General features: G+C 34.6%; 1 protein-coding gene across 4 annotated transcripts in view; it reads right to left on the bottom strand.

Annotated features, from left to right (window-relative positions):
• Nucleotides 1-27,335, bottom strand: part of Znf280d (zinc finger protein 280D) — an 86,568-nt gene that overhangs the window by 5,604 nt on the left and 53,629 nt on the right. Inside the window, exons 16-20 of one of the 4 annotated variants that reach the window (XM_031345618.1) lie at nucleotides 27,106-27,246; nucleotides 24,106-24,168; nucleotides 20,592-20,710; nucleotides 20,408-20,444; nucleotides 6,561-6,606 (exon numbers count right to left, since the gene is read on the bottom strand). In XM_031345618.1, coding sequence (XP_031201478.1) covers nucleotides 6,561-6,606; nucleotides 20,408-20,444; nucleotides 20,592-20,710; nucleotides 24,106-24,168; nucleotides 27,106-27,246 — 406 coding nt within the window. Of the gene's footprint in view, nucleotides 1-6,560; nucleotides 6,607-14,357; nucleotides 19,839-20,407; nucleotides 20,445-20,591; nucleotides 20,711-24,105; nucleotides 24,169-27,105; nucleotides 27,247-27,335 lie in introns of those variants that run through there. The other 3 variants (XM_031345620.1, XM_031345619.1, XM_031345621.1) reach the window with 3 other exon arrangements.

Here is a 27,335-nt window from a genome sequence, read left to right as displayed (position 1 = left end):
AAACAAAGGACAAAAAAACAAAAACAAAAAAACCAAAGAACATGCTGGAGAGATGGCTCAGCAGTTAAGAGCACTAATTGCTCTTCCAGAGGTCTTGAGTTCAACCCCCAGCAACCACACAGTGGCTCACAACTATTTGTAATGGGATCCGATGTCCTCTTCTGGTATGTCTGAAGATAGTGACAGTGTACTCACATATATAAAATAAATAAATCTTTAAAAAAACAACAAAGAACATTTTCCATCATTAGCAAATGAGCACAGATGAAAGATTTACTCAAAATATAATACAGGCCATCTGGATTAAAAATGAGTTTTGGCTAGACATGTGTGATATAGATCTTTAATCCCAGTACTTGAGAGGCAGAGGCAAGTTCATCTCTGTGAGTTCAAGTTCATCCTGGTATACAAAGAGTTTCAGGCCAGCCAGAAACACAGAGAAACTTTGTCTCAAAAACAAAACAAAACAGAAGGCAGGTTCTTAGAAGTGACTCCATAAATGACCAGTAGATTTTACTCTAAAGGGAGGAAGAGGCAAGCATCAGGAATTAAGAAAGATGGCTAGCTGTAGTGCTGGAGACACAAAAAACTACAAAAGCAACAAGAACAAACAGATCTCAGCTCTAGCACATCCCTCCCAGAGAAGGAAGCAGAAGCTAAATCCACAAAGACAGCCAGGCAGGCAACTTGCTGAAGACAGGAGAGTAGTCCTAGCACAGTTGATAAGCCTACAATCCTCACACATCTTAAATCTGGTAAGAAATTTTAGTAGGAAAATAACTTCCTGTGTGGCAGGACCAGCACTGGAGAAGAAATCCATTTCACAACACCCCCATATTACATCGCAATATACCATCTTGAGAAGGAACCTGATTGGGACTGAGATTCTCAGGAAACCAAAGATCAAGGGAGAATAACAAGTCAGGGTGCCTAGAAACACTAACACAGAGAAGAGAATGCAACTACATGCTAAGTAGTTTCAGCAGCAAAGAAGGGCCAACGGTCAGTGACCTCCGTCTATGACAATTTGGGGACTTGGATCACTGGGGAGATGATCGCCCTCAGCCTGCACTTGGCAGACTGCTCAGCCTCTGGAGATGCCTCCTTGCTATCTATGTAAGGTCTGATGCTAGCAAGAATGAGAAACTTAAGCCGCCGCCTTCCTTCCCATCCCCAGTGTGATCCACTGCTAAACAGGCTCTGAAACTGTTTGGTTCCCTCAGATCTCTTCAGCATGTTAGTTTGTTTCTTCTATTCTTTGATGCTCTTGAGAAAATTCCTCAACTTGGATGCTCATCACCCAAGGGCAAACAGATTTGGGAGCAAGTAAGAACCTGTCTAGCCTTTAATCCATAGAACTAAGATGTGGACAAAGCAGTGGTTCTTAGTACACACAAAAAAATTCAGCACTAGGAAACACTAAGCTTAGGACAGAAAAGCGGAAAAGAGAATAGATTCCGGGTTCAAACCATCAACTACCAGTCTCCTCCAGTATTAGAGGACTCAAAAGGGCTCTAAAATTCCTCATCTTTTAAAAAAAATTGTATTCTCTTCATGCATTTTTTTTTTGCTTTTTCTTTACATTCTTCATTTTTTCACCTTTTACTCAAGCTTACTACTACTTCTTTTTACCTCTACCTGCCTGTTCTTTTATTTCATGTTTATTCTTATTAAATGACTGTAATTTCTAACTTTATGTTCCACTAAACACTACTCTATTATTTTATTTATTTGCTTGTATGTATATGCGCACACGTGTACCATGTACATGTGTTGAGATAAGAGGACAATCTGCAGGAGTCTGTCCTATGGGCTTGGTGGCAAATGCCTCTACCTGCTAGCCACCTTGCTGGCCTGTGCCATTTTATTCTCTATTAGTTACTGGTGGGATAGTCATTGGCTTTAATTGATTTAAATTCTATTTCTATGCCTTGTTTTGTTGCCTATTAATGCAGTTTGTTTATTCTTGGAGTAGTACTATAGACTGAACCCTCCAAGAGAAGGCTACCTACTTCTAAGTAAACTGAGAAAGTAACCCATCCCAATGGACACATAAGCCACAACTCAGAAACACAAGAAAGGTTAAAAAGGCAGGGCAGTGGTGGTGCACGCCTTTAATCCCAGCACTTGGGAGGCAGAGGCAGGCGGATTTCTGAGTTCGAGGCCAGCCTGGGCTACAGAGTGAGTTCCAGGACAGCCAGGGCTATACAGAGAAACCCTGTCTCGAAACCCTCCCCCCCCCAAAGAAAAGTTAAAAAGCAAGGCAACTGTAGAAATGAAAAATATAATAAAATAATAAGCACAATGCAACTTATCACAAACAGACTAGATGAAGCAAAGAACAGAACAGCAGGGATGGAGAACAAGGCTGAGGACATACTGCATTCAGGTATCATTAAAAAAGAAAACAAAAGAAAAACAATAACTAAGCTTTATCAAAAATCTCAGTAACTCGGGGACATGATGAAAGAGACCAAACCCAAGAATCCATAGGTTAGAAGTAACCAAGAAATAAACAAGACCCAGAAACCTATTCAATGATTTTATAGCAGAGAAAATCCTAGATGGAGTAAAAGATCTTGTCTTTGTGTCACATTAAGAATGGGAATACCTGGCTGGAGGCATGGTTGAACACTGTACCTGCTTTGAACTATCTTATATATGGCTGCAATCACTGCTTTAAAAAGAGAAACTGTCAATCTTCCTAATAAGAAAATAACTTTTCAAAAATTATTTAACATTTTTTTCAAGTTTCATTTGTAACAGGTCAATTATATTAATACATAAAAATTGCATTTATATTATATAACTACTATCTACACTTACTAACTATATTAAAACTCAACAAAGATTTGTAATTAAATGAATGTTTCTGTTTGCATAGCACCACTACAGATTGAAGCTATCCTCAATGAGAACAACCAACCTGTCAGCTTCTCTCATGACTGAACAAGGAGCATCAGAGGAAAATGTCAAATGCAAGTGGGTCTCTCATTACCTGTCCCACAAAGGCAGGAAATATAAGAACAAGATTCTGTCTTTAAAATTTTCAGCTTATGCTCATCGTGAATTATTCTGCATTTACTGTGATGCTTTAAAATAGTACATTAAAGTAGTAATTAATTCCTTATTAAAATTTTGAGACTTCACCTCTTCACTTGTCCAGATGTAAAGGCCTCATTTGGCTTACTCTAATTCTATCCCTGTGGAATGATGGGTATAGAGGAACAGAAGACAGAGGAAGTGGTCTAAATAAGTAAAATTTTAATTACCATAACAGTCAGTCACAGTGTCAAAATATATAATAAATGTAAAGCACAGGGAATGGGAGAGATTGCTTGGCAGTTACGAGAGCTTGCTGCTCTTACAGAGGACTGGAGTTCTGATCCAGCACCCACAGTAGGTGGCTCTTAAATGCTTATAACTAGCTCTAAGGTATCTGATGCTGCCTCCTGGCCTCTGTGGGTACCTGCACACACACAAACACACACAAAATAAAATCTAACAAAAGGTTCAATATGCATATATTTAAATGTACTTAAGAAATCTGATTTGTATATTTTAAAAGTGGCTTTCCTTACACCAAAAGCAGGGAAATCAAATAAATGTTTGATGATTTATTCTAGCTAAATATGAATGTTAACAGGAAAGAATAAAGGGGAGGAGCTATTGGTAATGGTTTTGAGCCTCATCAGTAAACCTAAGTCCCATAGAAAGAGTCTGTTTCTCTCAGGATTTCTCATTAGCAATGAGAAAACCTAAATTGAATTCAGTCCCTGACTAGACAGACCCCATGTGAATGGTCTAAAACAGAAAAAGATATGTATTACACATACTGTTCTCTTCAGTCCTACACATAATGTCTTCCAACCAAATATTTAACTGAAAAGCGAGGAGGGCAGGAAGTGTACTGTTAGATGACAAAGAACTAGACTCAGCACAATCCAGATACAGGAATTATCAGAGGGGCAAATTTTATTTTTGTGCCTGTGCACATTCATGGATGAAGGTATAGATATATGAGCATATGTATGGAGGCTAGAGTCAGCATAAAATATTTTCCTCAAATGTTCTGTACCTTATTTTTTGAAACAGGGTCTTTCTTTGGGACCTGGAGTTTACTGATGAGGCTCAAATCAAGTCCCAGTGGTCCACCTGTCTCTGTCTACCCTATTATGAGATTTGAAGTGTGTGCTATGACAACTGGCTCTTTATGTGGCTACTGGGGATGAACTTTAAACCTCATGCATACCTAACAAACAATACCAGCTGAGCTATATTCCAAGTACTTCAGACAGAAAAATACATTAATTCAAGATTATTTATATGCATGAATATTTTGTCTATACATATATATGTGCACCACATGCATGTGTGATATTCACAGAGGTTAGAAAAGTGGATTGCATACCCTGGAACTAGAGTTACAGATGGTTGTAAGCTGCCAGGTGGGTGCTGGAACCCAAACCCAGGTCCAAGAACAAGTAAGTATCTTTAAGTGCTGAGCCATCTCTCTACCCACCCACCCCCTTAAAAGATTTTAAATTTTAAATATTTATGTGTATGGGTGTTTTGCCTGGCTGTATGTCTATGTACCATGTGCATGCTTAGTATCCATGGAGGCCAGAAGAAGACATCAGATTCCCTTAAACTGGAATTACAGATGGTTGTAAGATAACATGTGGCTGCTGAGAATTAAACCTCAGTTCCTCTCCAAGAGCAGCTCTTAAGAAGAGCTGAGCCATCTCTCCAGCCCAAAAAGTTTAAATTCCTACAATTGATTGGTTAAATGATTTAGCTGAGAAAACAAAACAAAACAAAACAAAAAGAGCAGCATGAATGGACAGAATGTAAATTTCAGTAGTGAATCCTAAGTGATAATCAGAAAACAGTTCAAACACTAAGCTCTAAAGCTAAGTGTGCACTCAGTGATGGGCTTGTCAGTACACTGGCACAACTGAAAACCCAGTTGCACAATTTGGGTGGTCAGGACACAGAGAATATTCAAACTGAAAAAACAAAGAAAATGAAAAGTAGAAGAATGAATGAGTTGAGAAGAATGAATGAGAATCCTGGAAGTCAGCACAAGGCTTAAAAGGGCTCATATCAAGTTGCTTTAATAGATATAATATCAAAAGCTAGCAGATAGGAGACAGTTGAGAAATATCAATTATCATAAATATAAAAAATTACTGAAGAGACCAATAGGATCAGCATATAAACAAGCAAAAGCATCTGACTTAGGCACATCAAGTCCCAACAGGTCACAAAAGAAGATAGAATCTTGAGGGAAAACCCAAGAAAAATGTCAAAGTAAATAGAGAACTGATGATCAGACATCTTGTCAAGATGTCTATATATGTCAATTGAAGAAAATTATAACTCTCCATCCAGAAGTCTATATCCAACAAAAGTATCCTCCAAAATAAAACCATTTAAAAATAAAAGCAATAATAAAAAGCTGCATAACATGAGATATAATGGAAAGTCTTTAAATCAAAGAGAAAAACAAAAAGGTTTAAAAAGAAATAAGCATTAAAAATATTAAAATAAAAACATAAAATCAACTTTTACATTTTAATAACTCTAAAAGATTAACCATATAAAGCACAAAATTACATTATCTGTCTTTATACACTATAAAAATGTAAAAGAAAAACAATGGTAGAAAGATATATTGTCACTATCAAGAGCAAAAGAAGAGACATCACTGTATATCCCACAGGTATTTAAAAGGACAGACAGAAACACAAGCAACACTATATTTAACATAATTCAGCATCTTAAGAAAAAATGGACAGATTCCTCAAAACCCACAGCCAATGAAATTCATTCAAGAGGAAACCAATCTGAAAATGCAACATCCAATACAGACACATATTTGTAGCTAAAAACCTTTTAAACCAAAGGTCACTTTCTATGGTTCAAAAAAAAAAAAAAAAAAAAAAGGTGCTAGAAAACAAATGCTCAATCTGACTCTCTTCATTCTATTCTACTGACTAAGTGGCCAAAGGATTAAAAACAAACCACTATTAAAAAAGCAAAGAGAAGTTCAAAACTATTTCTAGATGATCAGGGAGACCTACCAGACTGTCTAGCAGGAGATGTTTACACGGTGAGTCTAGGCTTCTATTCACACACACACACACACACACACACACACACACACACACACACACACACACACACACACACACACACACACACACACACACACTTTGCTGATTTAAATGTTCTAAAATACTAGGCCTAATGGAAGTACTAAGTTCTACTGTGTTAAATGCCTGAGATTTTACTGAGGTTGGAATTTAACTCACAAATTTACCATCACTCAACAGTTTAACTAAGCAATATACAAATCAAAATATATGCTCTTTGTCAAAACAAAAACACCTGACAATTTTACTTGAAATGAGATGTTTTAGTCTCAATTATTTTCATACTACAAACAACAATAATTGTTACTGGCATTCATTTGCAATTGAAATTTTTGAAAAATTGTGGCAACAATTCTTTCAAATGAAAAAAATTATTAAGTTATGAAATAAAACAAACTTTACCTTAGACACAGGTTCTTGTCCCTTAGTGGGAGCTTCAGTTTTTATTCTTAAAAACAAAATGAGTATTGATTATTTTATATTATACTTACAATTAGAAAATATGAAATAGTTTTTTTTGGCATGCTTAATTAAAATGTAAATCTAAAGTCTCCAGTAGAACTGACTGATGCGGTAAAGACTTAATGTAAACATAAAGTACTGAAAACAAACAACAGGCAGAATGGCTGCGCTAAATGAGCGAATAACTACTTCAGGACAGGACCTTGGCTCAGGGACACTGTGCTTGGCAAGCATGAGTAAGGCCCTCTGGTATAATCCCCAGAACAAGAAAAAGGACATGTATTTCCTTCCTGTCTAAGAAAAAGAGAATTTAACAAACTGCTTCTTTGTTAAGTTAGTTACAAAATGAAAGAAAAAAACATATTAGTAAAACAACTTCCAAGAAACACTTTAAGAATGGAAAGCAACCAAAAGACCTATGTGTACAATCTACACTAGATTTTATTGATCTTAGGGCATAAAAAGTAAGAGATGTCTTTGATCTATTGCAAAGCTCAAATGTGACAAACCTATTGCAATATACATACAATAAATTATTCTGAAGGCAGAAAAAAAATAAAAAATAAGACTTTCCAGAGTAATTCCTCATAAAAACCACCATTTAAAACACATTTAAAAAAATTTGGAATTTTAACAGACATATGGCGTCTCCAATCTTTTTTTAAAAAAAAAATCAATATAATATAAAATCTAAATTTTAAATTTTAAAAGGACCCTTGTGTTAGAAACACTTGAGACTAAATAATTAAATTAGATTTTAAGATGCATATGGAGGTGACCTGACCTGAAATACATTATGAAGAGTTAAGTGACTTGTAATTTTATAAAGACTAAATAGTTACATATAAAGAATAATAGGTAACATAAAGCTATTACAACAAATTTCATGCACAAAAATGAAGGTATCTAACAGACAATTCACTATCCTAGTGGCCTTTTCCATGGTTAGTCAATGAAACATGGAGTATTAGCATATACCCTCTCTTGAAAGAAAACAACTTAAAAAAATCAGGGTATATATAGATGGTTATAGCTAAGTGCTAAAGAATCTGCTTCACATACAGGAAATTCTGCACTTAATATTAATACATAGTGCTATCACCAACCAAAAAGGAGAGAAAGCTATAACTGTTAATGCTTTTTAGATATTAGCAAAGAAGTATAGAAATTTTCTTTATTGTACTTATTAGATAAAAGTGCAACAAAATGGATAATTTTTGTTGAACCACCATGCTAGAGGTATACTATAATTTACAATTAGTTTAAAACTGAAAAACTAAAATTCACACAAAGAAAATTAAAACATTTTAATTTCTATTTGTTTTGGGGATTAAGATTTTTTAATTGCATAATGATATACATGTAAATTATACAGTACAACTTCATTGCTTTAATGAAGTACATAGGAAAAATTTAAAAACTTTAAGATTATGTATAAGAAAGCAGTTGCCTGAAAAAGTAAAAACTTATATTATTAAGTTTTGAAATTAATCTATTGTAAGACGTTCATTTCTAAGTATTTAAACATCTTAAATTTAGTCTGAAAAACCCCAACAAGCTGTTGCAACAACAAAGTATTTAAAAATATTAAGATTTTTTCCATCCTACTCTAATATAGGAAATCGTAGCAAGCACCATTTTTAACCACCTTGACATGTCTACAGCATCTCACCTGATCAAGGTGAGTCCTCTCAACACCTCCCAACACCCGGCTGGTAAAGACTTTAGCTATTTTTCATTTTACCAGCTAAGAGACTAAGAAGTTATTAAAACAACTAGCTCTAAGAGGCTTATTATCTCAATCCTGCTTTGTGCAGTTACCATACTAGTAGTTTCTTTATAGGACAAAAATGTAATAATCATTATGATTCAGAAAAACAACTCTAAAATAAATTAGAAATATATACTATAAGTTCCATAATTATAAACTTATCAATGAAAAGTATACTATGATTTTATAACAAAGCATACATTAAGATTCATAAACTTTTTTTTACGATTCATAAACTTAAACACACATACTAATATTTCACTCATACTTATGGAAAAGAAAAATTGTTACCTAAATTAAATATATTAAAGATACTTGCTGAAATAGTTATAATTTGAGATGTAGTCACTTTCCTAAGCTCAAAGTTCTGACCTAATGACCTGCTACTAGCCAATTACATGACTCAACTCTGAGTGTGTACTGCACTTTTTATAGAATGTAGTGTACTATTCTAAACAAGCATGAAGATTTCACTACAAAGAACATTAGTGTTAATTTCAACATGACTTGAAAATAAGTAATTTTTATTAGCATTTCCCCATAGAAACCTGCTGAAATAGATCTCTGATAAATTCTATAGGTTAGGGCTGGAGAGATGGCTCAGTGGTTAAGAGCACTGACTGCTCTTTCAGAGGTCCTGAGTTCAATTCCCAGCAATCACATAGTGGCTTGCAACCATCTATAAGGGGATCTGATGCCCTCTGCTGGTGTGTCTGCAGACAGGTAGTGTACTCACAGACATGAAATCAATAATTCAAAAACAATTTCTACAGGTAACCCCCTTTCCTCTACAGGTTGAATGAAATGCATGGGTCATTTTTTGCAGATCGTCTGCTTAACATATGATGTGAACACTGTGGTTCAATTATAGTAGTATGTTCTTCTGAACGTTATTTCATACTATACACATATATGCTATGAGGCAAGGGAAGGATCCACAAGGACAAAAATACTCAGGTTCATTTTAAGTGTCTCACATTCTAGTTTTACAAATGTAAATTTCAATGGAAAAATTTTTGTTAAAAGGGCTGTGGCAATGGCTCAGTGGGTACGGGGCTTCTGCCCAAGCACGAGGGAACTGAACTCAGATTCCAAGCAAGTTAGAAGCAAAAGAGAAATACTCCAAAGAAGTAACATGAACCACTTCAGAGAGGACTAAAAAGGACAGCATCAGACTATGAAAGAACAATGAAACACAAGAATATCTTTCTGACCATTTTCTCTGCGATGTGTGAACAGATTGATACATGGGCTAGATGCCTTACCTGGACTTTTACCATACTATACATGAACCTGTGTGCTAAGTATCAAACAGTCTCTCCTCTTGAGGAGGTCATTATTAAGGAAACAGACTGAAATAAATATTTAGAAAAGAAACATCTATCTGGTACAATGGCTTCTTAAAGGCATGAGCCACTATGATCAGGAGACAAGAAAGGAAAAACAGAGTACACAATGAATCTTGGCTCTTCAAGAGGAACAGAAGTTAGCAAAGAAAGGCTAACCCAAAAGGAAAAAATATTAAATAAAAGTGCCATGAAACAAGATAGCAGTGACATTACTGAAACAGTACAGACTCATCTCACAGAAATGTAAGAGCAGAAAGAACATAAATAAAACAGTAGTCAAAAGACAAAATGGAAGAGATGGCAAAGGTCATTTACTTCAGGGGAAGACTATGATGGTTAAATGGCCATACTAAACCTTAAAGTTTACAACACAACAAGTACATTGGAAACAAGAGTATTTAAGTCTCCTAGACAAAGCTATATGAGGAGAAACAGACACAACCCACCATAAAAGTCTGCCTTGATGAGTCAGACTTTAAAGCTAGAAACTCAGATAATAAATTTCTACAGATGATAAATTCAGTTTTTGTTTTTGCTTTTGTTTTCAAGGCAGGGTTTCTCTGCATAGCCTTGGCTGTCCTGAAACTCACTCTGTAGACCAGGCTGGCCTTGAACTCAGAAATCCACCTGCCCCTGCCTCCAAGTGCTGGGATTAAAGGTGTGCGCCGCCACCACCAGGCTGCTAAATTTAGGTTTGAGCACATAGAAAGAGATGGCTACAGAACATTCACGTGTAGGTACCAGCCTCTCGCTGCATTGTTTCTATCTATCCATAAACTTCAGAATCAATGCCCAGAACAAGATGCTCCCATTTTTCTTAGTTTTTCAATCAGCTGATAATTAAACTCAGAGAGACACTGGAATCCAAAGATTTCATTATACAACTGCCCTTATCTTACAGATGAGAGAATCTGAGGCCTAAAATACTAAAGCAATAAAGCTAAAGCCACAGAAGCAGATTAAGCACATGGCCTGTACAGCACTGTTTCTTAACAGTCCCTTTTCCTGTTAATTAGACTCTTATCACCATGTCAGGGAAAAGGAAAATTTCTCTGCCTCAAAGTGTTTCTGACCCTTAAACATGAGTGTGTCTGTCTGGTTAATCTTGCAAAAAGACTAATTCTATGTGACTCTTTGCCATGTTTTACACAGAAATAAATACATGTTAAGGAGCAGAAATATCATTCTAGATATTTTTCTGTTTTGTTGCCATGTATCAGAAATGATGCCCTACACATGGGGAGGGAGAAGGTTAGATTACTGTCCCAGTGTTATAAATGTGTCACTTATCACTTGCCCTTCTGTTGAAAGAGAAGCTGAGTCTTATCCAGTCCTTGCCTAATTAAACAAGGCAGGAAGAATTGCACTCGGAATCATAGATAGAACCAAACAAGGCAGGAAGAATTGTACCCGGAATCATAGATACAATACTTAGTAGTTTTACTTCTGAAGGCAGATAGTCTAAACTAAGATTGCGATTATCTACTTAACAGTCACATGACCTATGGCAAACTATTTGGCTTATTATATCCCACTTTTCCATAAGCTCATGATAATAAGAGCACAGAACAATTCCTGAAAAATAAATGCAAACTATTTTTAAGAGTACCTAGTATACTTAAAATGATCAATAAATGTTACCTATTATTATCATGGGGAAAATCTGAAATCAATTTTCTGGCTCAGAACTTGAGACTATACACTGGCTACTTTTAGCACCTGATGATCTTCACTTCTACCATGCTTCCACCACAACTAAAACATATTAGGCATTCATTTTGACTGATCTTCTCTAAGGCTAGCCTTATTTTCTCTAGTATGAAATGATCTATTTATTTTCAACATGAGAGTCTGATTTGATCATCAGACCATCACCTCAGCTATCCAGGAGGCTGGGAACATGGTCAGTGGTCGGACATGTGCTTTCTCTGACATGTGCTGGGCTGGAGGCTCAGTGGGAGGGATATGGCTCTAGTATTTGGCTAGGAAAACAGCTGTTGAAGAAGCCAGCATGTTCCAAACTCTAGGTCTGACCTCGAGCACAGAAATAAATACATGTTAAAGAGCAGAAATATCTTTCTAGATATTTTTTTAAAGTGATAGATAAGGAACAAACAAAACAAAATGTGCACAAAAATGCAACAAAAATTAGACCACCAATAGCTACACACACACACACACACACACACACACACACACACACACACACACACACGGCTATGGAATCCCATTCTTGATTTATCACCTATAATGAAGTCCTGTACCAGAAAGGTGAAAGAATGTCCTCATCAATGGATCATCTAGCTTTAGATGATCAAATCAAACCCTCATGTTGAGAATGAACAGATCATTTCATACTAGAGAGAGTAAGGCTAGTCTTAGGGAAGATCAATCAAAATCAATGGAAGAGACTGGTAGATTGCCTTAAATGGATGAACTACAAGGAAGTTAATTTATCTTTTCATCTCACTTGGTCTCTCACTCTTCCCTGCTTATTACAGGAAGTCATGGAAGAAGTCTAAGCTGACAGAAACCATTTTTAGCTTCATGCACATTTCATATCCATGATATGAAATTTTCCACAAAGCCCGTGTGTAATGCATTTACTTTGATTAGGAAACACTGCTTGAGTTCCTAAAGATTTGGTTTGTGATCTTAATGACTGATCAGTTACCATACAGAGGTTCACAGAAGGATAGAGCCCAAAGTGAATGTGTCACAGAATAGACTAGTTTTCTTCTCACCCCTCACTAACTTAGGGATATGAAATGAATATGACACTTAGACTCTACAACTTGGATTATGACCAGATCCAGAAATTGCCCTCCAACTGAGGTCAGAAATTAATAAGAAATAATGAATTAATTAGCTCCTTACATACTATTCAACACATCCACAGATTCAGTAAGAGTGCTTTTTTTTTTTTTAATATTTTCAAATGTAAGGTTAAAAAAAGTTAATGGGCTTAAAATCTTGCTTCTCCTATCTCAGCCTCTCTATTAGTAGTATTGTTTATTTCATGTTTTTACACTATACTATGGTTTTCAGAACAGCTTACATGTTTCAAAAGTATTTATACAGCCAAAAGAAACATAGACAATTAAATTGGGAGGTGGCTTGTAAGAGAACAACAAAGAGTGAGACTGAATGCTTTGCTTGATGTTTGTAATTCTTGTCTCAAGTTTGAAGAAGATGACTTTATAAGTTACTCTTTCTCTGAGATGAATGCTTTTCCAAATTATCACAGCCAATGAACCAGATTCTTACCCTCACCTAATGTCTGTGCCACCCTCCAAGCAGAACCATTATTCATTGAAACAGCTGGTGAATGACTTTATGGATAGACCATCTTAATACACACAACATTTCCTAAATGAATGTAACCTGTTCTCTGTGGGCTGAGAATAAAGTCACTCATTCAAGTCAAATAGCTTTGACCATAGCAGGAAATCTGTATCCAAAAATCGTGCCTACAATTTATTCCTTGGCGCAGCAGAACTGTCAACTCTGAGCTTTGCTACGATGGAGGTAAAATCCTTTGGTGATGTGAGGGTCATTGAAGTACAGCCTTATTACAATGGAATCCAATGTCTAAACTTTGTTCTTATTTTTGGCTTGTACCACATGAGCCAGATTTTAAGCTCTACTAAATAAAGAGCAAACAAACAACAAATAAAGACTTTATATATTTATGTTCATTTAAGAAAATACTAGTAGTGATGTATTATTTTAAAATATACAGTTAATATATTTGGAGTTATTTAAAATTTATATTGAGAAAAACATGTATTTTCCATATTGTTGTAGACAAGTATCTACATAAGATTGTTAAATTGTTTTATATCAAAACTTTAATACTACTCATTTTTATTATAATATTTTATAAATTTTAAAGAATATGACAAAAAAGGTATTGCAGGTACTGAAGGGGGGTCTCTAGGAGGAGTTGCAATACAAAAGGGAAACAAGAATGTGATTTGATTCTATTTACTTAAAATATGTTTTTAAATGTTAACAAATTCAGATAAATTGAAATCATGTATCTTTTCTCATCACAATGCAATAAAACTTAAATCCATAAAAAATAAATTAAAGAATGTAATTAAAAAAAAGGGTTGCCTCCATCAATAAAAGCTTACTTACGATTTGCACACATGAAAAATGACGATTACTGATTTAGTTGACAGTGGTATAAAAAAAACTAGCATTTCACTTTCGATGTACTATACAAAAATCATATGAAATCAGCTGACTATGTGTTCCTGTGAGGAACATGGTTTCAATGTAGACTACCTGTTACTGCTCTGGCCCCCTTTTCTATACTATCTCAGGGAAATAGACCATACCCTTTATTAATGTTTAAAATTCCAAATCCTAGAAGTCTTGTGTACAGAAGGTAGGGAACTAGCACCAGTGTCATGAGAATACAGGAAGTTGCCTGCACCAGACCACGAAACAGCTACTCAGTACCACTGATGCTAAGCATAAAAGTCAGTACTAAGGGATTGTGAAATTAGATGGAGGAATTCAAGAAAACTCCATTTTTCACTTTCAACCTAACTTAACACAGAAGTGTGACAGTGGGGTCTCTGCTTAGCACAGACTTAGAAATCACACTCAGAACTAAGTAATTACTGAAAGCTATCAAAAGGTACTTTATAGTATATTTTATTCAATGACCTAAACTCTCTTTACAAGCTTGAGCTAAGGATAATGTATTTGCCATGGATTCTTATGCCATGAAGGCTAAGAGACTTCCTTCCTTTTTCCTTTTTTGAGAACAAATCTCACTATGTAATCCTGGATTGCTAGAACTCACTAAGTAGACCAAGCTGGCCTCAAACTCACAGAGATCTGTCTGCCTGTCTCCCAAGTGCTGGGATTAAAGGCATGTACCACCACATGGGGTGAGAATAATCCTTCTAGTCTCAATTTTTCAGCATGGACAAGCATCTCAGAAATAAAACAATAGCTGACTTCAGTTCTGTCTTATACAGTGAGTCTATATAGGCATCCTAGAGAACACAGGAAGAGGAGACAGAGAAAAGGGGAAACAACAGCAATTTCATGGTTGAGTTTAATATGATTTAAAACTGGAGAAACATGTACTACTTTTCAACATTACTTCTGCATTCTATAGAAAAATAAAGATATCGCTAACTAGTACAATTACATATTCATTAAATTAGGCTGAATAAGCAACTATGGAATTTTGGAAATGCCTACTTGATGTCAATTAATAAAAAGATTGTCTTTAAGGAAGAAAATGTTAGCCCAAAAGGACTGATGTCCTTCTAAGCACAGAGGGTCCTGTACTAGTTTTCAATAAGGCAGAGTTGTTTCATAGTTTTCAGACAAAGCAGACAGAATCATACTCAATTCTGACATTAGAAAACTATACAATATTTAATTAAAGCACTGTGATGTCAATTACTCAATAGCTGAGATAAATATATTGCAAGACTGAACTGTAAGTCAAAACTATAAATAACTACAGTACAGATGGACTGTCTCTAAAACTCTCAGCCATGAGATTCCACAGATATCCAGTCAGCAGTGTGTCCTGTCATCAAGAAATAACAGCAACAGCAGCATTAACAGCTGGGGCAGCAGCAGGAGCAGCAGCTGAGGTAGCAGTGGCAACAATGTTCATTTAGTAAGCAGTTACTAGGCAGTTTCTCCAGTGCCCAATAATTTAAATGTTAAGGTAAATTATTTGAGTTAGTAACATGACCCATTGATTTCCATACACAGTTTCTATTTGTTTATAGCTGCCCTATAAAGAATTACCATGTTTCTTTTAGTGACAGAAACTTGAGGCTTAGAAAGGGTTAAATTTTACTGACGCTACAGACTAATTAGGATCTATGCCTATGTCTATCTACTTTATTTCAGGCATGCAATCCTTTCATAGCATCATCCATCACGATGATGCAGATAAACAGATTTTCAGTGTGGAAGATTAAGATCACTAGGATCTCATATTTCAAAGAGAAAGAAAGGAGCAGTAAGCTAGTCAAATACCACAATGGTAAGAGTAAGGCTGCAGAAGGATCTCAAAAATCACAAGTGCACTGAAAGTATGAGATGGGCCATAAAGTAGTCAAGTATAAGGTAGTATAATTTGGTGGAAAATTGTTGATAAAATTTAAATGTCTAAAATGAACATAGAGCATTCATAGTATTTCCTCAAAATATAATGGAATGCACTTAAATATCAAAGTCTAATTAATGGCATGACGAACATTCTACAACATTAACTCTATACAGTTTAAAAAAGAGAATTATCAGCAATGGTTTTTGAAATGGTATGGGTAGGCTAGAATGAAAAACGGGTCAAAAATCAGAGAGACTCATTTTCAGTAAAATGTAGACCAAATGTAGAACATAAAGCCATGGATGTTGACGTAACAACATTAACAACTGTACGGTCACTTTCATACTGTCTCCTGTGTGCTATGTACTTTCAGAGACCATAAGCAATTCCTTTAATTCCCTCAAACTCTGTAAATAGGTTCTTCTGTGAGTTACATTGTAAGGATGAGGAATTGGGGTAGAGAGGTCAGGTAACCTAACCAGAGCCATTCACATCTAGGAAAAAAAGCTGGAACTCCAAACTCTACAATCTACTACAACATCTACACTCTACTACTCCATAAGAGCAGTAGAAAGGTCTGACTGAGAAAGGTTAATGTAGAGCTAGGTATCAAACCTGGAAGTCACTCAGGGAAGTAGAACTTTATAGAGTAAAAAAAATTAAAGAAAATTTAAAACATATGGTGTAAAGTCTAGAAATGATAATAGTCTCAAATGGATACTAAGGTAGCCATGCTCTTGCATAAAAGCATCCTTTGAATCTAAAGAGGCAGAATAAACTAATAATTGGCTTGCCTCTGTTATGCACTACTTTGATTTTATAAATATAATAAGGATACAATTTTTTCTAATAAGTGGGAGAACACATATATACTTGCTAGCATTTAATTATATACTATACCTTATATGCAATTCAGGGGCATTTTCTAGGAATCTTAAACCAATTACTAATATGATTTATTTTTTTAAATCCAATTAAGAAAAATGATAAATCTATATATTAGGATTTTACATGATATATTAGATTTTAATAATAATAAAAATTTAGAGATTAATGTCAAATAAATATTGAAAGGTAGGTCAATATTCTCTAAGATATTCACATGTAGAATTAAAAACATTACATTAATGAATCCCCCTTTACCTTTCTCTTTCATTTCTTTCTGAGACAAGGTTTCACTATGTAGCCCTACATGGCCTTGAATTCATTACATAGTTGGCCTGGAACTTGGGGAAATCTACTTGCCTTTTTCTCCCAATTGCTGTGACGAAGAGTATATGCCACCATACAATGCTAATTTTAACTTATATTTCCTTGATATATTTGACTCATGAAAGATTTTCCCCCAGACCATGTATAAATTTTGGAGACTAATTAAACTGCACAAATGTAGAGCTAATCACCTTTTATTTGTATATAAAAGGATATCCTTTATAAGAATACACATAGTATCAAATTGGTCCAAGAAAAATGGGCATTTAGTTTCTCAGTGTTCATCAAGAATTTCTGTTAGTATTTTTGGAAAGAGTGGTATGTCAGATTTTGAATTCAACTCCTTTTTTTTTTTTTTTTTTCCCCCGAAACAGGGTTTCTCTGTGTAGCCCTGGCTGTCCTTGAACTCAGAAATCTGCCTGCCTCTGCCTCCCAAGTGCTGGGATTAATGGCATGCACCACCACTGTTCCGCTTTTTTCTCCCAACTCCTCTTAAGAAGAAGAAAAAAAAGACACTTAGGCATAAGAAAGTTAGTTACTCAGACCTTATACTTCCTCACTAACTTTGGGTCTTTACTCAAATGTCATCTCTCTCAGTAGGGTCTTTTCTGATCACCAAAACTAAAATGGCACTCCCACCCTTCTAAATCCCACTTTGTATATCCTTTATTCCCTTTTTCCCACTTCATTTTTCTTCTAATATTGACCACACTCTAGCATGCTGTTTATTTTACTTTTAATTGTCTGTTTTACCACTCAAGTATAAATTCCATGAGAACAGAGATTCCAGGCTATGAACAGAGCCAGGCATGAAGTACATGTTCAATAAATATTTTATGAATGAACAAATGAAGTCCAAGAGATATGATGCTATTCCAAAAATGGTTAAGAATCCAAAGCTATAAAAATTTCAAAGAGGCAATGGATTGAAAGTGTACAAACTATACCTTTTATTCAGCTGTAACAAAAGCACACAGGAATGATGGATTTATGTGACCAGTACATAAACTACTTCTAATCTTAGTGGTAAAGACAGGTTAGACTTACATAACAAGACTGTTTCATTTAAAAAAAAAAAAAGGAATAAAATGAAGAAAGAAAACAACAAACAGAAAAACAAGTGAATTTGGTACACATTACAAAACCAGCTTGTGGAACAGGTGGCAGTGTGCATATACTCAACCATGACCAGGGAAAAACAAATTCTCTAATCTCAAATGAATAAAGAATTAATGTTAAAAATGGAAAGAAACCTTTTTCCTGATCAATTTTTTAAAAAACATATAAATTATAAAAAGTATACTAAAAAACAACCACGTGTTATTAAGGATTTTAGAAATGCTTTCAGATTCAGTACAAAATTGTTCAGAAGCTCAAAACTAATGGATTCAACCTCTTTTTCCTTGTTAATTTCAAGAAACACAATAAAACAAGAAGTGGTCATCTGAATATGGATTTATCTATGCTCCAAAAGGAGAAATGAAGTTCTGATAATTGGGTGGGTAAATATTTTTAAGATGCAAGAAACATAGGATTAAACTATAACTTCAGAGTCTGCTAATCTGATTGTTAAGATCATAAAAAGCACTTTGTTCATCTCCAAAATCCAAGAATCAGTGCTGCAAGAACAGAGGCTTTTTTAGTTGGGCTGAGGAGAATACAAACACACTAAATGATGATGTATTCTCAGGAGACATGTCAATCAACTAGGTGCACACAGCAGTTAAGCAATGCTCCTACTTGCAGGATAAAATATAGTTTTATTAAAAAAAACCCTATTCATTAGAAAATAATTTCTGAAACAAATAAAGATCTATTAAAGTAATAGATCAAAATAATTAATTTATACTCAATGTAGCTAACAAATAAATGAGTGACAAGTTTAATATGTGAGTAGGAAGAAGATGGAATATTATTGGTTACATTATATATTTAATATTATTTTTACCCAAAGAACTGATATTAATGGCTCAGTAGAGCTTACCTATCAATTAAATGCTACTTTAAAACTTGTTTTTAAAATCTAAGAAGTCTCACCAGTTTGTTATACCTTAAAATTCACAATTACTTAGATTAATAGTCCTCAAATAGAGACAAAGGAAGAGGACATAATGGTCTAAGCAACATCTAAATTTAAAAGCCACAAATGAGTAAACTACATGAACTCTTGAGATTCTTGACAAAAATGAAACATTAAAGTTTTAAAAAATAGAAAAAACAGGCATCAATAATTCAGAGAACAGAGGATGAAGCTATCAGATTTAAAAGTTAAAAAAAATAAAAGAATCTGAAAATTTTATTAAAATTATAATTATGGGACAATATACATTGAATGACAGTAAAAATAACTGCAATTTTAGAACATGTCAATGAGAATTGCTTTCTGAGGATCAGACACAGCCATTATCTCCCAGTAACCAGGATGTCTAGATGTCCTAGACTGCCTTTGTGCCTGAAGAACATTTAAGAGCAGCAGCCAAAATGACTAAATCTTAATTTGGGTATCAAGGCATTGATTTGTTGGGCTTGTCTTGTTCATAATTGCCCATAAGCTTAAGAAATAAGAGCCAAAGCCACCAATGGGAGCTATGCTTATTTGGTGGGCCTTGAGGCTGTTTCTGGCCAGATCAGCCTCAGCCTGATGGGAGGCCAGAACCTAGAGCAGGTCCCACAGTCAGTTCATTCTCATTCCTGGGAAAGAGAGAACAGGCAGCACTTGTGTCCATCGAAGGGGACACTGTCCAGGTACACCCTGGACATGTTTTGAAATCTCTGGGCTGCTTCTGCATCTGAAAAATAAGAAAAATAGCACAATGACAGACAACGAATGAGGAAAAAGACAACCATCTGGCCTAAAAACACAAGGTATAAGGTATGAAGAGAGAAGACAAAACAAACAAAAAGATAAACAGCTATAGTATTTGGAACATATTACTTTGGCGGCAAATACAGCAGAGAAAACACAAATTATTTTAAGCAAAGAAAAGAACACGGTAATAAAAGTTACTTTCAGAGAGACAAATGGAGGCGGGGAAAAAGGTATGTTAAGACATGTGACTCTGACACAAAGATATGGCAGAACAGAAATCTAGACGCATGCGCAAGGTGAAATCAGCACTGGTATCTTGGACTTGTGTAACTGCCTATGTGTAAGTACTATCTCAGAACTTTGAATTTAGGAAATTCCAACTTCTCTTGTACCAAGTCATGAGCTCCACAGAGCAGGAACCTATTTCAACAAGCAGCTTAAAAATAAAAACAAGACCAGTATTTTTCAATTCTATTAAAGGCATACTTAAGAATGCAATTGTGCTAAAATCCACCAAAGAAAAACTCACTTAATAAATATTACACTTACTCAGAAAGACGTTCAGAAGTTGGGATACAAACAGAAACTGAAATCAGAAGAAAAGTTTCATATTTACATAAGCATATGAACAATGATTAGTGAAATAAAATGACTTAGTTAAGAACCCATATTTTGGCTTTCTAAAAATAATAATAAATATAAAATATCTGAAACAGCAGTTATGTATACATACCTTTTTCTACTAGAACTTGGCAAGTATGAGATTCATGTTGACTTAAGTGTGTAGCCATATTATCTAAGCCAGAAACATCAGTTAGGAAATCACAATTAAGGCACACTAGAGAAATGCCCCTATTAAAAAAATAGAAATAAAATGGTTTTATTTTTTATGAAACTATACATAGGTTCAATACTATTTTTTCATGGATTTTGTGTCATAACTTACCACTTTGCTATTTTAGTTTGAAAATGGCATAGCAATGTCCAAATTATGTATATGAAATATTCATGTTTCAAAGATAAAGGAAAAGCTTAGATTAGAGGCAGAGAACAACCTAGAATACTCCAAGTCTTGAATTCATTCCCAATACTTCCTCCCCCTAAGAGTAATAATGTTTTAAGAACAATCACTCCTTGTATCAGTTGAAAAAAGTTAGGAGTCAAACACTGGTCTTGGCTCTGCTATGAGCTTGCATTAATGTAGGCAAGCCACAATGTTCCTCTGCCATAAAAAAGTGAGGATATAGCATTCATTCACTTAATATATACTGAATAAGGATCTCTTTAGATACTACACTGATAGGTGTTATGAATATAATGGTGAACAAAAAAGAAGTACAGTCCACATTCCAATGGAATTTACAATCTAGGCTTTCATTTAGTCAAAGACAAAAATTAGAACAATGTAAAGGCTCCAAAGATGGATCACATGACAGCCACTATCAAGTACATGCTATGTATTAAGGTTCTCATCATAACCGGTGCTATCTTCACTAAATGCTGAATAACATAAAATAGTATGATGCTGGAATATACATGCCTGACTATCTCAGCACGGCAGCATCATTAACTAGTCTCTGCCTGTCTGCCAGGGGGTAAACTACTCTTTTCCAAGGCTTCATTGCAGCAGTACTTAAATTAAATATGTGATAATTACAAATCTTAAAATTATCATCAAATTTCTTCAAAGTGTGGAGATTTCAAATGTTACATTTGGGACTTTAATAGGGAAAGCTCATATGTTGAAGAAAAGGTAAAGAAAATTCAGGTCCAGAGAAAGCAAGACAATACACAGTACGTCAAACTAAAGAAGACTAAAGTTGGTTCCATATGACTTTGTTTCTCTTATTAGTTCTGGCTGCAATTCAGTTTAACAACAAAATATGCATGTTTGAAGTACAACACAGTTTAATGTTTTATAAATATGTGAAATTAGCCAGGCATGGTAGCACAAGCCTTTAATCCCAGCACTCAAGAGACGGAGGCAGGTGGATCTGAATTTGAGGTCTGTGTGGTCTTCAGTCCAAGTTCCAGGACAGCCATCACTACACAGAGAAACCCTGTCTTGGAAAACAAAACAACCAAAAAATTTAAAGTAAAAACATGTGAAACTAGGGGAAGGAGAGATAGCTCAGCAAGAGTACTGGTTGCTCTTCTGGAGGATCTAGATTCAATACCTAACTCATATGTACGCTCAGAACCATCTATAAAACCAGCTTCACAGGAACAGACACCATCTTCTGGTATCTGCAGGCATCAGGTATGAAACATGGTACATATATGACATCTATGAGGGAAAAAAAATCCATACACATAATAAAGTACTAATTTTTTTTGGATGTAAAAACAGGTTATCTCCCCTGAAACTCTAATTTACTGTGTATTTTCATCTACAGGCTGTACTAATAAAACAAACAAAAAAGTTCCCAAATTAGTTTCTTCTTGGCTAGTCTTTTTTAATGTCATTTCCCCTGATTCTGAGGCTCCAACTAGTCTCATTCTCTGCTTTCTTAAATCACTTATTGTTAAGCACTTCACAATATCAGTAGTAGAGCATAAACTCTTTGTATAGCTGGTTTCAGACATATCTCATTATCATCTAAATTTTACAATAACTGAAATTAGATGCTATAATTAGCACCCCTTAAGCTAGAATTAGCTTAATCACTCTACTAAAGACAAAGCTTGTAAAGATCAGAATTAGGTTTGAAATAAACTCCATATTCAGTGCATTAATTCAAATTCTTACAAGATTAGTCCTAACTACCTGGCAGTTCCAAGCTATGTGGCTGATTTATCTACAACTCACCTAATATACAGCTGAACACAACGTCCTTCAGCATTTTAGTAAGAAAAGACTACATAGTGATGTGAAGCATTCTAGTGGCTTAACCCCACTTCAAAACTGAAGTAAGTTGATGAGATAGATTCTGCAGGTACAAGCATTAGCTATGCAGAAGAGCTGCTAACCTGTGTTCAATCCCCGGAACCCATAACAGAAGGAGAAAACCAACTTTTAAAATTTGTCCTCTGAAATCTACATATGTGTTGTAGCATGGGGGCACATGTATGCACATGCAAACACATACAATAACACATAATAAAAAACCTGGTAACATGATTTACATTCCTACAGATCACAGAAGACTCTGCAATATTCAAGTATGGGAAAGCTTTGTTTTCGTTCTCACTTTACAATGGTCATGTATTTCATCTGGGTCCCAACTGTTACTATACAATGAATGTACCAGGAGTACTAAGATATACCTCTGATATAACATCTAGTTACAAGAAACCAATTGACACACTAGCATTAGTTTAACTAAAAAAGTTACAGAAAACCACAATGACAAAGCATTGTTGTATCTGTTAGAATGCCTATAATATCCCTTCTTGGCCTTTTGGCTAAGATCAAGTATAGAGTGCCTGTAATAAAAAATAAGTAACAGGTGCTAGTAGAGATGCAGAAATTCTTACACAGTACTAGTAAGTATGTTAAACAGTGGCACTATGATGAAAAACAGTCTATCAGTTTCTCAAAAGGGAGTTAGAATTCAACCCAGCAAACTTGATCTTAATTACACACAAATGAGAAATGTATGTTTGTAAAGAAAATAATAATAATGTTCACAGTAGCATTATTTATTTTGACCTTAAAATTAAAATTAATGAAATGAATAAACAATAGTATTTGTATAAAGTAAAAAAAACCTATTCATCAATTTAAGTAAGTACTGACATATTATTCATCATGGATGAACCATAGGCAGTGACTAAGGAACACATAGAATATCATTTCATTTATTCACAAAACACCCAAAATGGGCTAGTCTATATGAATACACATTTATAGTTGCTTGGATACAGGCGGGGAGGTGGAAGGAAATGGGAATGATTGCTAATAAATGAAATATTTAATATTGATTATTAATGGAAGGCTGGGGTCTTGGACAGAATATAAAAAAGAAAGAAAGGGAGCTAAGTGACAGTATTCATCAGGCTCTGCTTCTTGAGCTCAGACACAATTTAACCAGGCACCCCAATCTCCTGACATCTGACTTCCCAACCATAATAGAGCACCCTAGAACTGAGAAAAAATAACCCCTTCCTTAAGGTGCGTGCCAGTTGCTTACAGGAACAGAAGTAACGCACACAGTATGTGAATTCTAGCTCAATAAAGATAACACATAAGAAAAAAGTAAATTACAGTGTTCAATAGAAAGATTTTGCAAAAATCAATTGTTTACCTGAGATTTTCTGAATGCTTCTTAAATATACAGTATCTTTTACTTGGACGATTACTATGAAAGCTGAAAAGATAAAAATGATATGTATTTATTACAATACTTTTACTGGACAGCAATTCATTTATAAAAATATTTAAAGTCTATACTTAGGCTTCTTCTTTAAACAAAATATCACGGTGACAATACTCTCATTTCTATTTAATTCATTATAATCCTCACTTTCCTCCCAAAATGGGATTTCTATACACTGGTCTCAAAACATGAGCCAAAGAGGCCCTCCACTTCAACCTGTGAGTAGCTGGAACTAAAAGTACGTACCACAATATGTGACTGAATCCTTGTTTTGTTTTAAATTTTTATTTTATGTAAATGAGCATTTTGTGTATATGTATGTCTGTACATTAATGTACATGGTGCCCATGGAGGCCAGAAGACAACTCTGAGTCCCCAGGAACACAAGTTACAGAAGTTTATAAACTGCCACATGGGTACTGGGAACAGAATCTCATATTATGAAAGTCTTTTTTTATATTCTCTATAGACATCTATTTCCCCAAACATATTCATGATCAATACCTCATTTAAACCATTAAATTAAATTTTTAACTATTAAGCATTGAAAACAAATTTAAATTTTTGCTGATATATTTTCACTAAATTATGAATGGTTAGCAATAATGTTATACTACTAAGTCTTACTATGCTTACAGAAATAGGAAGGGATTGGAATAATTTAATTTAATTTCAAAAATTGAGCTAAAGTCTGCTGTTTTATGTTTATAGTCAAATATTTCAATACATGTGTTTGAGATTACCAGCAGCAAAATGAAAATAAGGACTCTTAAATTAGAACAATGCTTCCCTCAACACAGAACAGAAAAGGTCACTAACTATGCTTTTAGCCATACGACCACAGGTTGTGTACTCCCTTTTAATTCTGTCTTGTATTAAAAGATCAGGGCTGGGTTACTACAGTTATTTCTAAAAGGGAAGTCACACACAACAGCACCTGCATTACTTGACAAGGTATTTAGAAATCTGGGCTACACAGTGAAACAAAAGTTTAAAAAAAAAAAAGGAAACATCCTAGAAAAAAAGAAATCAGGCATTGAAATAATCTTCCTAACATAACAGCCTTAAAGAAATATACAAAAGCCTCCGTGGGACTCCCATAACAAAGGCACTCATAGGCCCCTCTGATAAAAACTGTAAAACATAAATACTTAAGGGAGAAACTTGAAGACTTTGCATGCTAATAAACTGGAAAAATTAATATTGTGAAATGGCCATTTGACCCAAAGAAATATACACATTCAATTAAATCCCAAACAGAAAAAAAAAATATTAAGCTACATCTGGAAGCACAAATGAGCTCAGACAGCCAAATAATCCTCAACAAAAATAAGAAGACTGATTATATCCCCCAAGCTGCTGTGAATAACCTTAGTAAAGCTCCCTAGTACATATGACATGTGCATGCATGCACACACACACATGCACACAAACACACACACAAAAACATAAACACACTAAAATTTTATATTATAAAGTGAGATTGGTATGAATTTCATGTATATTTCAGAACTGAACATAATACAAAGGAAAGGGGAAAAGAGAAAGGGTTCAAACATGTCAAGTGAGCATGACTAATGAGTAAATGAGAAAACACAACAGAATTGAAAATGACCCTGATGATAACAATTGCTGAACATCATAGACTAGTGGGAATTCAAAGAAATGAAGCATAGGCATGCATTCAAATGGTCCTATTAGCTAAGATAGGGGAATTAAACATTGATGTAAGTGCTGGAACTATATATGGCAGGTACCAGGAGACCAGGTTGATGATCAAGGACAGAAAATTGGGAAAAGTACTGAAGCCACCTAAAAAGATAGGATGACCTTTGAAAGCAGTACCTGACAATAATCAAAAAGCAACATGAAAGCCAGGATATGACCTATGACCTAAGAGAAAATTAGATACACATGAATTCTATTTAGAAAAACAAGAACAAACAAAACCCACCAGAGCATTCTGAATAAGCAATCTGAATAAACAATCTATAAGGATCATTTAAATGAGGACAACTTTGACTAGTCTTTAAAAATAAAAATCCATAGTGCTTGTTTCTCTTCAGAGGACCCAGGTTTAGTTCTCAGCACTCAAAACTACCTATAACTAGCTCCAGAGGAATCAACACCCTCTTCTGATCTCCACAGACACCCATACACATGTGGCATAGACTCAGACAGACAGACAGACAAACATACATACATACATACATACATATATATAAATAGAAACAAAATCTTAAAATACATAGTTAAAAAAAATCTGCCCTTGAAGAATAACATGTTCAACAATACCAGTAACAATAACAGACACAACAAATAATAACAATAATAATGATGATGATAATAATAATAATATTATCCACAAGTGGCTCATGAGAATTACTTTATCATAAAGCAAATGATGGATACGCAATGCAGAATAAATCCAATATTGGAAAAAATTCCAAAGAACCACCACAACATTCATTGAATAGATGTAAGCACATACAGCTTTAGATATGGGCAGACAGATGGCTGAGAAATTGATGGATTACAGAGAAAATGGGGGAATGAGAAACAAAATCAATAAAGTTCCTAGCATCTCTGAAAATCCTTAAATTCAAATCTCTTTGATTTGAAGAGAATGACAACCATGAGAATACACAGTTAAATAAGTTTAAATAAATTTGTCAGTTAAATAAATTTAAAACATTTTAATTTATGTTTAAAATAACCATTTTCAGGGGAAAAATAAGTCTAAAAGAATAATTACTCCTCTAACAAATTTATTTTAATTTCGTTAGCTTAATTAACCATTATATACGGTAATTTCTTGATTTGCTTTGTTATATCAGAAAACAAGGCTTCTAATACCGACAATTTGTTTTCAAAATAAAAGCTTTTTCAATTGTAATTATTATAGGCAAACCACTGAACTCATCTTACCTCATCATATGATTTACATAGGCTTTGCTACAGCTAGTGTTATATCTGCAAAAACTACAGTGGACATACGTAGGAAAATGGTTTGCAAAATCTTTTATTTCAGAAGAACACTCAATACACTCGTGAACACCCCGACGTAACCTTGTGGAGACATAAAAAAGATATTTTGAGTCAAGAGAGGGATACTAGTAAATACCACGTTGCTATACTTGAGTTTAACCAGGAATATG

Source organism: Mastomys coucha, unplaced genomic scaffold (assembly GCF_008632895.1).
Source record: "Mastomys coucha isolate ucsf_1 unplaced genomic scaffold, UCSF_Mcou_1 pScaffold23, whole genome shotgun sequence".
In the NCBI taxonomy this organism is placed as follows: domain Eukaryota; kingdom Metazoa; phylum Chordata; class Mammalia; order Rodentia; family Muridae; genus Mastomys; species Mastomys coucha.
Note: the sequence above shows the minus strand (reverse complement) of the source record. Positions and strands in the feature narration are given on the sequence as shown.